The following is a 17,718-nucleotide window of genomic DNA, read 5'->3' as shown; positions in this document are numbered from 1 at the left end:
AGTTCATAAATTTTTATTCCACTACATATCTCTAATTCATTAATTTTAAATATTTAGATTTTAAAACTTTCACTTATACATGGTTCTGTAGCTTCTTTAACATTCCCAACAATCTACTGACCAATTAAGTCTGATTAAGCCAAGACTACCAATTAATTACATCTAGTTTCTCTACAATACATGAAGGTATCCTTCTATGTACTAGTAAGTATTTCAATAATCTGCTGTTGTTTAAAATTTTGTTATCAAGCAGAGAAAGTGAAAAACAGAAGAGTAAGTGTATACTGTTTTGAATAAAAAAAATATTTCAATCCAAGGCTGGGTACCAGTACTTCATGACTGGAATCCTACCTACTCAGAAGGTGAAGATCTGAGGATACAGTTCAAAGCCAGCTTGGACAGGAAAGAAGGAGAGAAAGACTTTTATCTCTAATCAACCACTACTACCACAACAAAAAAAAGCATGAAGTAGAGCTTTTATTCAAGTGGTAGAGCACTATGCTGCTAAAGGGCAGTGCATTGGCCCTGAGTTCAAGCTTTCAAACACACACACACACACACACACACACACACACACACACACCACACACACCACACACACACATACACACACACACACACACACACACACACACACACACACACACACACACACACACACACACACACACACACACACACACACACACACACACACACACACACACACACACACCACTATTTCAACCCAGTAATTTCCTAGAAGGAATGCCTTTCTTAGGCACTATACCTATGAAAAAATTCACTACATGGCTTAATATTCACTAATATATTTTATTAAAGCCAAACATTCTTATTTAAAATGTTTCAATTATATTTTATATAGTCTTATTGAGATTATTTTAATAGCAAGGTATTACCATTTGTAAAAATTAGCCTATTTCCCAAATTGAGTTATCATAGGAAACATTTCCTTAAAACAATAAGCAACTATGTATTTGAAAAGAGTATTTTTAAAATAATTTTAAATTAATTAATTTTAAAATTAATAATGACTTCAACTAAAAGAGTGAAATATAAAATTGCATTCCATTAAAGCTGTAACATCATTTTTTTTTGCGGTCATGGGGCTTGAACTCTAGGTCTGGGCGCTGTCTCTCAGCTCTTCAGCTCAAGGTGAGTGCTCTACCACTTGAGCCACGCGCCATTCCAGTTTTCTGGTGGTTTGTCATATTTCCAATATGAGAAGCCACAGAGAAGCCAAGGAAATTTCAAGTTATGTTCTTTTCCTTTAGATGTTTCCAGAAAAATACACTTTTATGTCATTACTCACCACCCAGCATTGGTATGCTTAGCACACATTTGGTTCTCAGTGATACCATGCTGAGCGACTTGTAAGCCAATTCCCAGATGAAATCTCCGAGTACCTAGAAAAAGAGTCCTCTAAAATAGTTGACAATAGTCAATTCCTTTTTTGGTCTGCCTTTATTTTTTCTAATTTACTTTAAGGTTTTAGAGGTGATATACAGCATACATACATAGATAGTAATAAGTACATTTCCTTTCACATATGTCCTTTGTTAATTCATTCTCTCCCAATCTCTCCTCCCATCTCTGTATTTAGTGAATTGACAATGGTCAATTTCTATAAATAAATTATCACACACCTTTAAAAAAGAGTCTCATGAACTCTCCTGCCCAGGTTGGCTTTGAACCATGATCCTCAGATCTCAGCCCCCTTAGTAGCTAGGATTAGAGGTATGAGCCACTGGTGCCAGGCTATAAGATCAGTTTTAACATGTGGCTTACCTGGTTTTGACCTGAGAGTTATCTGGATACAAAGGACTATAGTTGATTATCTGACTAAGAAGTAGGTTGATGGCTAAATGGTCATCTTAGTATAGTTATTGTGGTACAAATAATTTGTATTTTGGAGGGTGGTTCTGACTAATAAGTGTGGTATGGTTGATTTTATTATCAATTTGCCATTTGAATTTCCCACATCTGAGTATATAATTGAGGATATGCTCATTAACATAGGTTATTTTATACATTTTATTAAATTTCATTTACTTGTTCAAAGTTTAAATAAAACATCAATGTCCATTTAAAATGTTGAAACTAGAATCTAAAATGTTATTAAGAAGCTTAACTTCTTTGGCAAAAGATCAAATATTGTTTTTAATGTATGCAGTATATCAGTAAAATGACAAGAGGTGTGAATCCTGTTTAGTTTCTATCATCTAGTCATCTGCCTTATGATTTTGTTTCATGTGGGAAAAGCATTCTACAATTAGTAGCCCATCTTAGCAAATGTGGAGCACCAATATTTCAATTAGCTGAAAAATTCTTTTATGAGAGGAAGTTACACCTGCATGATTGTCCTTGACTCCTGATTAGAGAAATGAATGCCAAGAGGGTTTGTTATACTCTGGGTTTCAAAGCAAGAAAGGAGAGAGAGAGAGAGAGAGAGAGAGAGAGAGAGAGAGAGAGAGAGGAGAGAGAGAGAGAGACAGAGAGAGAGAAAGAGAGAGAGAGAGAGAGAGAGAGAGGGAGAGAGAGAGAGAGAGAGGGAGAGAGAGGGAGAGAGAGGGAGAGAGAGAGAGAGAGAGGGAGGGAGGGAGGGAGAAGGAGGGAGGGAGAGGAGGGAGGGAGGGAGGGAGGGAGAGAGAGAGAGAGAGAGAGAGAGAGAGAGAGAGAGAGAGAGAGAGAGAGAGAGAGGAAGAGAGAGAGAGAGAGAGGAAGAGAGGAAGAGAGGAAGAGAGGAAGAGAGGAAGAGAGGAAAAGAAAAAGAGAAAGAAAGAAAGAAAGAGAGAGAGAAAGAAAGAAAGAGAGAGAAAGGAAGGAAGGAAGGAAGAAGGGAAGAAAGAAAGAAAGAAAAAGAAATGAAAGAAAGAAAGAACAAACATAAGCCTGATTCATGTCTATAATTCCAGCTATTTAGGAAGTTGAGATCTGAGCATTATAGTTCAAAGCCAGCCTGGGCAGGAAAGTCTGTAAGAGTCTTATCACCAATGAAAGACTAAAAAGCTAGAAGTGGAGCTGTGGCTCAAGTGATAAGAAAATCTTAGGGACAGCACCCAGGCCTTGAGTTCAAGCTTTATGACTAGCACACACATATAAACACACACACATACATATATACACACACACACAGGTTGAATAGAGCAGTGAGTTTTAGATTAATGGACACTATAGAGAATGTCTAGATAAAGATTTTAGTTTTGTGCTAATAATAGAGCTTAAATTCATGGCTTCAGATCTGTCCTGAGCTTTTGTACTTGAGGTTAGGACTCTATCACCTGAGTCACAGTTCCACTTCTGGTATTTATGGTGATAAAGTGGAGACAAGAGTCTCACAGACATTTCTGCCCAGGTTGCTTTGAACAGTGATCCTTAGATCTCACCTTTCAGATTATAAGCATGAACAACTGGTACCTGGCTAGGTAAGGATGTTAATTGGTACTTTTAAAAATTACTTCAGAAGTAAGGATGAAGGTCTGGAAAAGAGGAGATAGATCTGCATCAATAACTGAGTGAATGTTTAGAGGAAGGGGCCAGGTATTTGGTGTTTTTTTTTTTTTTTTTTCTGAAGAATAAAAGTCGCAATACTAAGGCGATTTCTGAAAGTTTTGTGTTTCAAGATAATAATACTATTGCATACTATTATTATTATATGCATACTATTTTATCATTATTACTGTTATACATATTATGAGTAAGGGAAAAAATGGCAGCATTTCTTGAGATTAATGGTCAGTACCAAATATTTTAGAAAGGATGCTTTTTCTGCTGGGGAGGGAAGGTGGGAATCTAGAGATTTGAGAGTGACATACTCTAATCACTGTATCAGGTAGAAAATGTCTCCATATTCTCCATTTTAAGTTTGAAAAGTAATATATGGAAAAGTAAAATATGGAAACATCTTGTAATATGATCAATATTCAGGAGACCTGTTTTAAAAATGGTGCTGGTGAATCCTTTACTGGAAGGATACATTGCTACTGGGAGACAGCAAGGGAAGGGGTGACACTGTACAAAAGGGAATGGCATTTTGCCTGACTTATGTAACTGTCACCCTTCTGTTTCATAAAGATTTTTTAATAAAAAAAAAAAAGAAAACCGGATGCACTGCTGACAGCTGACATATTCTCCAATTCAACTAGAATTTCCCCAGTGATCTTTCGGCTTTTTTTTTCAGAGAAATACATTATCATTATTTTAACATAATGCTCAGGGCATTATTATAGAATCCATTTAAATTTTGTCTTTAAAAATGTTCTAATTATCAGAAAGAGATAGTGTTACTATGGGGCTTAAGTCGCATCACTAAAATGTCTCAAGAAGACCTCATTCGGTATATAAATACAATCTTGACATATTTAAAAAATTGTCTACTGGCTGTTAAGTGTACACATTCATCGTCAGAGCCTTAATTATCTAATCACCCTGACCTTAGGTATTTTATTCCTCCACAAATTGTGTAATAAGATTAAATAAAAGGCTAGGTTTCCTCAATCTTAAATCCTTTCATTCTTCTGTCACTCACAGTGAAGTCACGGGAATTTAATGGAGGGAAGGGTTGAGCACAGAGCAGGGAAGGGCTGAGGGCTTCTTCATGAAGGCCTCCAGGAAATCTCACCTTTCTGAGAGAGTAGATCTCACACTACCCGTTCTCATGAGCAGGCTCTGAACCTCGTGAGTGCCTGTGGTCAGTCCAGACAGGGAGCCATGATGGCTGAGGGGCAGGTCAATGGACTCAGAGCTCGTATGGAGGCTAGTCATGGACTGGTAGCTTGGAGTGTCCTTGCTGCCAGCAGAGGAACTGCTCAGATTGGCAGCCCACACAAGACCACCTGATGTGAAAGAGTGAACCGACGCTGGGCTGGAAGCCAAGGAGTGACTTAAGCTTATAACATCTGTAGTTAAGTCTGAGGGTTTATTGAAGAGAGGGCTGCTGCTGCCACTCAGCCCACCAGCACTGCCCATGCTGCCCGTACCAGACGATGGTGACTCCAGACTGCCTTGCCGCGCTAATGTGGTACTAGGGCTGAGCACTACTGAGGAGGATTTCACTCCCTCCGTATTAGGTGCAGGGGCAGACTTGCCACCCGCCTTGGCACCAAACAACCTAAAAGAAAAACAAATAACAACTTCAGTTGTTCCAAGAAACTAATATCCACACTTCATCCTTAGGGTTTCATCGCACAGAGCCAAGAGTGCTTTGGTGTAAGGAGCTTCCAAGCACTGCCTGCCTTTGTGTTCGTGAACTTGATAAGCTTAGACTGTTTAATTAATCAAGCACTGAAACTCTCTTCCATCATCAGAAGAGTAAGTCAGTACTGGGTAGCTACCTGGGGTGGGAGATGTGGGCAAAAGTCAAAGATGCAAAGTCCTGGCTTTCACAGTTTAAATGACTAAAAAAGATTTCACTCCCATAGTCTGACCATTCTAGTGACTGTCTATCTACAGAACCATTATAATGAAACAACTTCTACTCATTCAATATAAACCACGTGCATGGGTATTTCTGTTTTGGCTTTTATATTAAAAAATGTTTTACTCAAATTCTGAAAGGAACATTTAAGGCAAGGTTTAGGAAAGCAAGCTGAGTCCCTGAAGGCCTGCATGACAGAGCATAAGCTGTTTGACATACTGGATTCATGGTAATGTGAATTTGTCTGTATTTTTTCCTCTTCAAAGGCCAAAGGCTTTTTATAGAGGTTGCCAGTGCTCTTCAAATTTATATTTGCAATAGTGATTTGAAACACTTAAGTGCTAAATTAGATATCAGAGTCTAGTTCAGAAAACATTTTAGTTTTGTAAATGAAGCAGATGATATAATCAAATTTATGTAAATATGGAAATAAAGTGGTATGAAGTAATGGCATAATGATTACTAATTAAGTTGTGATGATATGCGTATTTTCCAAAGTGACATATTTTATGGTGAATATGAGAAATTGTTTCATAGGTAATGGGCCACAGGAGGGCACTCTTGGCTTTTTCTTCAACAATGCAAATATTTACACTCGCTACAGGCATAATTTATCCATTTCAGTGAGAATCCATGTTTCAAGTAGAAAGTTCTTCTTTAGTAACATCTCTCATGAAGAATCAAACCTCATACTTATGTTCTAAAAATTATGTATCTAAGCTTGCTTGAATGTAAGAGTAAATGTTTCAACACTGTATTTCCAAAAGCTCAAAATTCTTGATTCAGTTGGCAGTCTAAAAGAAACTCTAAAAATGTTTGACAAGTAATAAATCATAAATCATACCCTTATCATTTTACAGATGAGAAACCAGACTTAGAGTAATTTACCTATTTGAGCCAAGTCGAACTATATTCATTTTCTTACAACTTCGCATATTTAAAAACAGTGCTATCTCTGAGCAGAGCAACCCATATTTCATACCAAAAACAATCTGGGTACAGAAACCCCCTGCTGCTTATCAGAGTTATGTTGAAAAACACTGATGAAAAGTTGGAAAACGTAGACCATAGTTTTTACCTTGTATCAAACATTTGCATGCTTTCAAATTCCGTCAATCAGATCAGACTTTGATGTTCTTTACTATGTCAAGACACGGTGCGGTAGACATCTGTCCAATGGAAGGTCTTATGAGGAAAACCATCACCTCTATTCATCACCTTCAACCCATTAAGAGTCAGTAGGATGATGAACATGGGAAATGAATGCCAACAGTCATACAGACTTTAATTGTTTGAGATTTTAGTTATGGGAGGGATGGGTGGAGATGGGTTAAAAATGTGTGAGCTATTATTTCATGTCATCACTACTCCTGGGGATCTCCACCTGAAGTTTAGTCTCTTACACATGCCGTTTGTATCACCAGTGCTGCAGCAATAGCTCAATTGTGGTGTTTGTTGGTTTCTCAATGAAAGCAATACTCTTTTGCTAGCTACCTCCATGATCAGCTCCACAAAACTGCCAACATCTACACATCCTAAGATATATACAGCTTAGAATCTACATATTCAGTATATATTAAAATGTGTTTAGTATACATATATAAGACATTATATAATGTTTACAATATATATATATATATTTATGTATGTATACACATACACATATTTATCCAGTATCATTTTACCTAGCCTTACCTTCGAAATGTAGGGGAAGCAATATCTGGATACTTGGACCCTGGCTGTCTGAGTCCTGGGGTACCACAGGCACTGGCAGAGGTGGGGCTGGATTTGGGGGAACCTGACAAAGATACGCTGTCTGAGTCTGAGGCTGCAACTTTTTCCTTCTCTTTGTCAGTTTGGTTGACAGTGACCGGACTGGAGCGTCCAGAGCCAATCTTCGTGGGTTCTCTCAGTTTTGAAGTGGTGGCACCCGCTGATTTGCTGCTGACGTTGGAGTCGATACTGCTGGTACTGGACCTGTGGCCCCCCCTTCCAGGGATGCCGCTGGTGCTGGATTTGGAAGGGCGGGGAAGGCTTCGGTACTGGAGGGTGGTTTTGGAGCTCACGTGCATCCCCACATCATCCTGGTTCGGCGAGCCATCCAGGCTGGTTTTCCTCCCAGTATTTGACTTCCCACCAATAGCAGCAGACTTGGGGATTTTACCCAATGTGGCCGACCCGCTCGTTATGGTTGCTCCACTGCTCGTGATCAACGTAGATGACCCGACTCCACTTGCTTTCTTAAATCCAAAAGAACTGGTGGCAGTGGATCTTGCAATGCCCGAGGGGGGCTTTTTCCCCTCATCGCCACTGCTTTTCCCTGCATCCGAGGGAGACCTCTGTAAGGACGGTGCTTTTAGGGGCGCTTTCCCTTTCTCCGAAGCTTTGGCATCATCTGTCTTTCCTGATCAAGAAGAAAGAAACAAATATGTGCGTCCGAATATTTTGATGTCATAATAACAGTGTCTAAATCCATGTGAGTGCTTCTTTAAGTGATTATTTTATTTTTATCCAAACAGGCACACACTCAAACCCATTTAGGGAATGAAGTGAATGCTATAAAAAATTGACTGTCAGAGCAGAGTGGATGTGAGCATCAAGGAGATAAAATGAAAACAAGGTAATTCTGTTGTGTGTGGATGCCTTATGTTGCAACTCTCTTGCTTTAAAAGGCTACTGCTTGTTTAAAAGGCTCCTGGGCACTAGTGGCTCACACCTGTAATCCTAACAACTTGGGAGGCTGAGATCTGAGGATGATGGTTCAAAGCCAGCCCAGGCAGGAAAGTCTGTGTGACTCATATATCCAATGAACCACCAAATGCCAGATATAGAGCTGTGGCTCAAAGTGGAAGAACACTAGTTCTGGGCAAAAAAGCTCAGTTTCAGGCCCCAATTTCAAGCTCCAAGAGTGGCACAATTTTTTTTAAAGGCTACTACCACTTAATCCTGTCAAGTTAAGTAATAGAAAAAAATTCTTCTGAATACTTGTTGGGTAATTATACTTTACATGTTCTGTGACACTCATACTTCAGGTGACACTTTAATCATTTTGTAGTCTTAAAGAGGTTGCAATTTATTAGATTTCTTTCAATATTCTGTATCACAATGTCTAATTCATAAATAGCATCTCAAATGCCCAGCATGTAACCCATTAAATTAGTGTGATTGCTTTTGCCACTCAGAGGTGTTGCTGAAATTCAGTTTCAGAGGCAACAAAAATATTGCAAACTTTTGTAAACAAGTCAGAATAAATGAAGGTTTACTATTTATTCATCAATCTGATCTTATTTCAGCATGACCTGAAAGGACCAACACCTACTAAGAAATCCACTAGGCCCAAAATATAAGGGTAGAATCTTAAGAATGCCTAGATAATTGCAATTTTGTGGGAGTATATGACCTGAAGAATGCTTAGATTATAATGATTTGTAGGATTCTGGATAAAGTATTTGAAATTCAGATTACAAAGTTGTTTTATAATTAGTGAGGTATGGCTGCTAGCATCTATAATCCTAGCTACTTGGGAGCTGGAGATCAGACTAATCATGGTTTAAGGCCACCTCAGGTAAAAATATTTTAGAGATCCTACCTTAATCAATAAAGAGCTGAGTGTAGTGGCAATTACCTATCATTCCTTGTATATATGGGAAATATAGTTAGTAGTATTATGGTTCAGGCCAGTCAGGGAATAAATGAGAGACCCTATTTGGAAAAATAATCAAAACAAAATGGGCTGGGGAATGACCAAAATAAAGCAACTGCCTGGCAAGCACAAGGCCCTGAGTATAAACAGTAGTACTACAAATACAAGTGTAAAATATGGAGAAGAGTTTGATTTAAAAAGAGAGCTGTTAACTGGGTGCCAGTGACCCCTGTCTTTAACCATGCCTAATCAGGAAGTTGCGATGTGAGGATTATGGTTCAAAACCAGACTGGGGAAGGAAAGTCTGTGACACTCTTCTCACCAATTAATCACCAAAAAAGCTATGCGTAGAGCTGTGGTTCAAGTGGTAGGGTACTAGCATTAAACCAAAAAAAAAAAAAAAAGCTCAGGGCCATGGAAGTGGCGCTGTGACTCAAGTGGTAGAGCACTCCCATGAGCTGAAGAGCTCAGGGACAGCACCCAGGCCCAGAGTTCAAGACCTACAACTGACAAAAAAAAAGTTAAAATAAAAAGCTGAGGGCCAACACCTACAATCTGAATTCAAGCCCTAGGAATGGATCAAGAGAGAGGGGTTGAGGGAGAGTGAGAGAGTCCTGTCATTTGTGAAAACAAATCTTCAACAATGAGTATTTTGCAGAACAGCTACCAAGCAACAGGCCTACCGGGAGTCTTGAGCGCACTTGTACCAGCTTTCTGCCTTGCTGGTGCTCCTCCTTGAGCAGACATGCCTCTTCTCCAGGAACCTGTCTGTGACATGGACAGGGAAGCCTTCTGTCCTGCCTTTTCAGGGTCTTCAGAAAGTACTGAGGATCCTCCTTTCCACTTGCCAGCTCCATCACCATGGCTTTCAAAATCCCCTTCTGTTTTCTTCAGCTCCTCAGGACCATCCCATGGCTCATCTGCTGTGGTGCGTTTCTCTGTATCTGTTTTTAACTGCACAGAAAGATAGTTCAGAAAACTTTATGATGCCCTGGAATGCACTTGCAGAAAATTGGTTAAAATAAAAACCAAAACAGCAGCATTTATACTTCAAAGAGTGCCAGAGAGAATTCTATTTTTATCTATATCTTCATTTAAATGTCATTAATTTTAGACATGTAATTCTCACTTGCACATATTAGAGAATGTCAGGATAAATATGTGCAGAAATACTAATTAAACACCACAGAAAGAAATGAATTTTCTGTCATGTACAAGAAAAACTAAAACATGATAAAACGTAATTATTTAATGTCGATTCTTGACTTGCCATTCACATGAGACCTATTTCAATGTGAAATTAATAAAAGACAACTATTCAAGGCTGAGCAACCATAATAATTGTCTGATTTTTAAACAAATGCATCAATATCAGAAGGAAAGGAATCGCAACTTTGGCCTTTCTGGTAAGATTATAAAGTAGAAATCTATATCTACATTTATATCTAATTTATCTATCTCTATCTCCCCATATATATTCTATACACAGAATGGACTGATATGAAAATTCTTGTAGCTGATTAAGCAATTATTTCAGATTAAGGGACTGCATTACAACTGTCCAACGGTAGTATAAAATAAGCAAGGGGAAGAAACTAGTGGCAGCACTGGAAAAAAGGAAGAGAATAGTCATCACCTGTGTGTTCTTCCTGGAAGGGACAGTGATGTTGGAGTATGAGCTGACAGAGGATGTGTTCAGGTCATCAGTACTGATGTTATCCAGGGTGTCACTCAGACCACTGCTCACTGAACTGCTGTCATCCCAGCTAAACGCAAGACATACAACAGCCATGAGACAAACTCAGGGTGTACAAGGCACGCCTCCTATCTGTCCACACAACATTGTTAGGCATCAGGAAGCCATATTTTCTCTTTCATTTGTTTCCTAATCCTAGGATGAAAATGTATGCTCTTTCTACTTTGGGAAAGCTTTATTTACGGAAATTGCATGCCTACCTATGAATAATGTTACTTTGTATGCAGAAAGAACAGCAATCAAGGTTCCAGGGGAACATGTGTGAAATGAATAAGAGCGCGGAGAAAAATATTGTAGAGTATAAGCAGAATGTAATGTGCCATTTGAGATTGTTTTTTCCCCCAAAGAAGCAACCTGAAATCACAGGCATATAAGGCTTAACGCATATAAGAATTCATCCCCGGTCCAAAAAATGCAATAGCTTTGCTTTAATCAGGAACCTGAAAGTCATTCATTATTTTTTCCCACCCTAGCAATTACTTCCAATAAGTCACCCAGCCTAAAATATTGAGGCTTAATTAAGGGGCTCTGTCCTTAAGACCATCTCTCACAATTCTGAATAACACAAACTAGTCTCTTATCTGGTTTTCCTGTTTTAGTATTTTCCTACTCAATGCAAATTCCCTTCCTAAATCTGGCTGAGAGATCAAAAATTCACATCTGGCCATAATACTACTGAGCCTCTCATGTAAAGCTTTAGATGTGAAAATAAAGTGTACTTGCCGCACAGAAAGCACAAGGAAATACATTTATGGTATAAAACAAATATCTAAATTTCTGAACATATTTGTTCTTGACCTAGACAAGAATAAATACAACGGCCTTTATCAATATTCATGTGCAGGCTAGCATGGACACCTTCATTTAGTCAATGTGTTAAAGGATACAGAAATAATGCAGATACGTAGGGTAAACTAGCAGAGAACAGAGAAAAGGAACTCTACTGTGCTGCCATAGGCTTTACAACAGTCTTCTTGATCACTGATTGGTTCTCATCTATGATGACTTATTAACTATTTTTCACCTTTGTCAAATCAGTCCATGCACAATAGATATGGTTAATATCTATGGACAAAAGCCAAGTTTCATGAACTGAACATGGAGATGAAAAACTTTCTGCAAATAGTCTATAGATTGAGAATATGTATCACAAAACCATAAGGAAAATAGTAGAAAGAAGTGGCAAGTGAGTTGGTATTTTTAGCTATTTTCTAAATCCAAAATAATCATGATGTCTTCAGATCATACCTGAAACCAATTGCTAAAGCAATTATCAAGAAAAACTGAAGTTATTGCTGTAGCATTAATAGCCAAATAATTATTTGGGTATTTTGCTTGAGTTGATGAGCTATATCATAATTAACGAGGATCCTGATAAATGCATATTACTAACTGAAAGAAGTGAATGTAGAAAGTTGACCTGCTCTATGTTTCCAACCTTATAATATTCTGGAAAAAATCAAATCATAAAGACAAAGAATCATTGGGTGACAGCTTTTGGAATGGTTGGTGTGCACAGGTGAAGGACAAAAAAAATCTGCAGTCTAGTTAAATCTGCAGTCTAGTTAAACTATTCTCATGACTGTTGTGGCAGATAGCTATCTGTATAATAAAGAACACTACTGGAAGCTATAAGTAATCAGAATTCGTCTACAAAGTTAATGACTGAAACAAAGGTTCCATGCTAGTGTAAGGTATTATTATAGGAGTGGTTTGGGGTCTAGAATAAGGGGTGACTGGAAATATCTTGTTGGTTAATTCTCCTATAAATCCAAATATTCTTTATAAAATACAGCTGTTGTTTTTGAAGAAGAAGAGAAAAGCAGGGTTTTCTAGATTGGATTCAGCCTTCTTTAGATTATGCACCAGATCTTCTGACTCACCTTATGCATTATGACTTACAACTATGGTCTTTCCATCACCATTGCCTTGTATAATAACCTTTCTCTTAGATCCAGTTATCCCTTCTGCATATGTGACTAAACTTCAGTACCTGTATGTCCCTGTTCTAGGATCTAATCTGCTAGAAAGACTCTTTATACTTTCTGTTCTCAGGGAGAATTAGGTAGCTCTCTACCACATTGCCATAAAACTACATATCTACCTCTAAGACTGCATTTAACACAAGTATCCCATAAATCTATAAAAATGGAGCTAAGTAGGCCAATAGTCTATCTATTCCCTGAAGTCAGAGCACTTGTGTCACTTCTTAGAAATGAAATGTATAATATTTTTAAATGAAATGTATGTTTAATATTGAATAAATTCTTAGATTTTATTGGCATTTAGAAAAAGATATGGCTTGTTCTTAAATAAGGTTTAAGGAATAGCTAAAGAGTAATAGAGAATAATACATACTATATTCAAATAGTGAATTTAGACTGGATGGTAAAAATTCTAATGAGGAATTCTGAAGTGACGAATTAACTATTGAAGTGACAAAGTAGACACCAATATTTCTAATAACAGTTTTGCCAATTAAATTCCACACAAATAATCTAGGAACCTTCTATGCTGCTGCAATGCTTTCTGACTCTTCCACCTAATCTCCCTCACACTGAGGAACCTACTCCCTGCATTTGAATCCTCGGGAGGCACAACCAAATTATAGACATACTATTATAAGGACTGAATGCTAATAAGTTTAAGTTATTTAATGGCAGGTAATTCTTTGTGCTACATGGAAATCCAATTTTACATGAAAATTATATCCTTCACATTTCAAAGGAGTGTTTTCATTTAACTTTCCTTTCTCTGGTTTCGAAGTTTTCCTATTTTATATATAATACCAGCGCTGGGACTTGAATTCAGCACCTGACTACTGTCCTTGAGCTTTTTTGCTCCTTTATATTATTAACTCCTATATTTGATTATATTATTTATACTATTTGTTCCTATTAGCTTCTCTGACCCCCTACCCTTCACTTCCACATTCCTACTTTCCTCACTTAATAATCATTCCATAAATTCTATCTATCAGTAACTATGCAGTCTCATTCAGTGTGATAAATAAACTTAGTTTTTCTCCTGAAGAAATCAGCTTTTACTGGAAAGGACAACAATTTAACAATTTAAAATATAAAGTAGTAAGTGCTACTTTAATAGCAGTGAATATAAAATGTATCACTGAATAGAGTTAATATATCCTTGAAGAGTTGCAAATTTCTTCAGGATAGGTTTATCGTAACACTGATTCTAAAATAAAGGACTATATTAGACAGGACTATATTAGAACTATATTAAACATTTCTACCTATAATATTTACTTTTGATTTTACATCTTCTTACAGTGTGAATCACTTGAAATGCTTGACATTTATATTTATAGTTATAATATGCTACATGGTGTTAATATTGAAATGTATATCTTAAGTGAATAAGGTAACTTTGCTTTTGAAAATATTAATTCTTCTCAGTAAACAAGTTAGATCAAACGCAATAATAAATATGATTTGAGTAAACCTGTTCAATACATTTCTGTGCTAAGAAAACTTGAAGGAACAAATTTTGATTGATGACACAGCCTTCCTAATTTTAAACTCATGTGACTTTTATCTCTGATGTTGTGGCTTCCAGAAGTCTTCATAACTAAAATGCAATTAATCCTGTTTATTATGGCATATTCAATTAAGTTGAAAAAACTTCAGAGAAAATAGTTTTTAATGAAAAATTTTTAGCATAATTAGCTCTGAGTAATAGGTCTCAAGTCTCATCAAAAAATCTTCACATCCTTTCATTTTTAATTGCATTAAGATAAACTAAGAATCCTTGAGTATATTCTTCACAAAGGATAACTCGAACTCAGTCAAATTACAGACCTAATTCTGCTAAATTTTCCTTAGCGTTCTATGACATATCCATAACTTATGAGTATGTTCATCCATGTAGCTTGCATTTCTACATTGCATTAGATTATATTTAGAATAAAGCTATTAAAAATTCTTACATAAAGCTTTTTTACGTGGAGATATTTCTTCGTTTATTAATGCCTCTGGGTATAACTGGGGGTTGTCATGTGGGGCTGATAGAAGAAAGTGCAAATTCTTTTCCAAAATTGCTATATAATTTTGCATTCTTAACAAAAAATAAAAGTTCCAGTCTCCTCAACAGACTTTTCAATACTTCTTTTTTCTTGTAAAAAAAAAATAAGACAGTTAGCCTTGCACCAATACCTCACACTTGTAATCCTAGCTACTCAGGAGGCTGAGATCTGAGGATCACGGTTCAAAGTCAGTCCACGTAGAAAAATCCCTATGAGACTCTTGTCACCAATTAACAACTTAAAAACAAGATGTCTCTGTGGTTCAAAGTGGTAGAGCATTATCCTTGAGCAAAAGAACTCAGGGACAGTGCTGAGACTCTGAATTCAAGCCCCCAAGCCCATAAAAAAGACATTTATAATTTTGATGGGGTCAAATAATTGTGAGTAGTTCCTCAAACAATTAAATATAGAACTTCCATAGACCTAATTCTGCTACGTCTAGATGTGTCCATAAGAATCAAGGTCAGCGTATAATAGAGATAACTGTGTAGTAATAATTGTTATGGAACCATCATTAATAGTCAAATTATCAGCATAGTGGCCCCTCACTGGATGAATGGATAAAGAAAACATAGTCTACATATGCAATGGAAATTTACTTAACAATTAAGAGGAATTAAATTATGTCAGTCGAGGAAAATGGGTAGAACCGGAGATCACCACACTAAGTTAAATAAGCTAGCCCCCCCCACACACAGACAAGTATTGTGTATTTTCTCTCATTTGAGAAAGCTAAAATGCCTACCACTGTATTTCTAGCAGCTAACATAAATCCTTGAACTCAAGAAGTATTCAATCAACAGCAGATTAATAAGCCATTCAGTAATGGCCACCTGCACACTGGACCTTTATCCCTGACAGTAATCACCTAATTGGAGTCTGAATTGCCAATCATGAATAGGATATTATGCAGTACATTAGATTTCTAAATTTTATTTCAACTTGTGGTTGAGTTCTCTAGACAGCACTTTGGTTCATGGGACAGATCTGGAGTAAGGCTCTAATTCCTTACCACACCCATTCTCATTTGAGTTCTAAATTGCAGTCTGTATATATTAGTTTCATTTTTAAACACCTCAATTGGATTTAAAATGGTAAAGTATATTCAACACTTTCATATATGATTTAAACACATTTTGAAATCAAGTAAATTATCAATACCAGGCTTTAAGACCTAGGAATAGTTTCCAAATATATAGGCTGATATACTTGATGTATTTAGAAACAGTCATATGGTTATATGAAAGCAGAAATATACAATTATTTCATTTAATTTGCAAGTATTTATTAGTGTGTGTGTGTGTGTGTGTGTGTGTGTGTGTGTGTGTGTGTGTGTGTGTGTGTATGTGTGTGTGCTGGTCCTGGGTCTTGAACTCAGGGCCTGGGTGCTCTTCCTGAGCTAGTATGCTAAAGTGTAGCACTCTACCAGGTGAGCTACCGCTCCTCTTCCAACTTATTTTTAGTGTTTAATTGGAGAATTTTGCCTGTGATGATTCTGAACTGTGATTCACAGATTTCAGTCTCTTGAGTAGCAGGGATTACAGACATGAGACACTGGCAGCCTGGCACAAAATTAAAATTGTACAGATGCAAAAATCAAACTTCAGTTTTCCATGACATCATTCCATACAAATTTCTAGTTATGTTACTATCTGCAGAGGAAAAATGAGTAATATCTATACAATAAACTGAAGGCATTATTTAAAACAATCCCATCACATTCTAAGGGGTGTTCTCTCTTCTTTATGTCCCTCATTAAAATAATAAGAGCTGTATGTCTTTCAAATATAATTTAGACATATAACATGTGCAACAAAAATAAAAGTACTGAACATCAGTGGGGGAAATGTGGAGACTGAGTTTCAGTAGCAAAAATGTTAAATTAATTCTTTTTCTCTTGAAATTTAAGTGAATGGAAGCCCACATAGTGATTCATTATACTTTTCCTTTTAACAACAAACATAATACACTCCCTGTCAACCTTGAGCATAACAACCATTGAAGTGTAAATTTAGTATTATTTCAGGGTCACTGATAGAAAGCAAGAGAATGTGATTTCAAGGAAGACTTATTCAGTATTTCCCTGGAAAAATATTTTATTATCATGAAGAAAAACACAAAGTTATGAAAGAAGATTTTTGAACTGGCAATATTAATAGACAAAAATTTTAGGTTAAATATATTTTGGGGGGGGTCCAGTTGTGGGGCCTGAACACTGGGCCTGGGTGCTGTCCCTCAGCTCTTCAGCTCAAGGCTAGCGCTCTACCACTTGAGCCACAACGCCACTTCCAGCTTTTTTCTTATTGCTTATGTGGTGCTGAGGAATCGAACCCAGGGCCTCAGGCATGCAAGGCAAATGCTCTACCACTGAGCCAACTTCCCAGCCCCTAGGTTAAATATTTTTAACTTATAAAATGTGTTATGATTTTTATTGTAGATATTCTCAGTCTTTCAGCCTATTATTTCTTATTATCTGTCCAATCTGGTAGATTATTTAATCACTGACTTTCTGATACCTCTTTTTACTAGTAGTGTGCTTCCATCCCAGTGGTTAATCTTCTCTCAGTCAGAGGACTATGATGGGAAGGTATTTATTCTCTCTCTCTCAGTATTTACCTTGATTTTGTCAAATGCAGTTTCTAATGGTTACTGATAAAGTCAATAAATGATTGAGTCTCGCATAGTCAAGCCATCCTTGGTGATTTTCTTAGTGGTTCTGATAATCAAGTATGCATGTCAATGTGAGTATGGTAAAAAAAAAAAAAATACAGGAAATGTCAGGAAATTAAAGGAGTGAGGAGGCCCTACTTAGTTTGGATGAAAAAGCTGTTTCTTCACAATGATCATTAAAAATAGATAGG

The 17,718-nt window shown here is 37.0% G+C and overlaps 1 protein-coding gene across 10 annotated transcripts in view; it reads right to left on the bottom strand.

Annotated features, from left to right (window-relative positions):
* Nucleotides 1–17,718, bottom strand: part of Nav3 (neuron navigator 3) — a 660,839-nt gene that overhangs the window by 75,241 nt on the left and 567,880 nt on the right. For 8 of the 10 annotated variants that reach the window (XM_069989107.1, XM_069989142.1, XM_069989115.1 and 5 more), the window contains 4 exons: nucleotides 10,696–10,825; nucleotides 9,743–10,013; nucleotides 7,112–7,820; nucleotides 4,622–5,110 (listed from right to left, as the gene is read on the bottom strand). In XM_069989107.1, the coding sequence (XP_069845208.1) occupies nucleotides 4,622–5,110; nucleotides 7,112–7,820; nucleotides 9,743–10,013; nucleotides 10,696–10,825 (1,599 nt within the window). The remainder of the gene's footprint in view (nucleotides 1–4,621; nucleotides 5,111–7,111; nucleotides 7,821–9,742; nucleotides 10,014–10,695; nucleotides 10,826–17,718) is intronic. The other 2 variants (XM_069989151.1, XM_069989160.1) reach the window with 1 other exon arrangement.

The sequence above is a fragment of the Dipodomys merriami genome, unplaced genomic scaffold, assembly GCF_024711535.1.
Source record: "Dipodomys merriami isolate MVZ:Mamm:240054 unplaced genomic scaffold, mDipMer1.0.p SCAF_10, whole genome shotgun sequence".
NCBI classification, from domain to species: domain Eukaryota; kingdom Metazoa; phylum Chordata; class Mammalia; order Rodentia; family Heteromyidae; genus Dipodomys; species Dipodomys merriami.
This window is presented reverse-complemented; position numbering and strand designations above follow the sequence as displayed.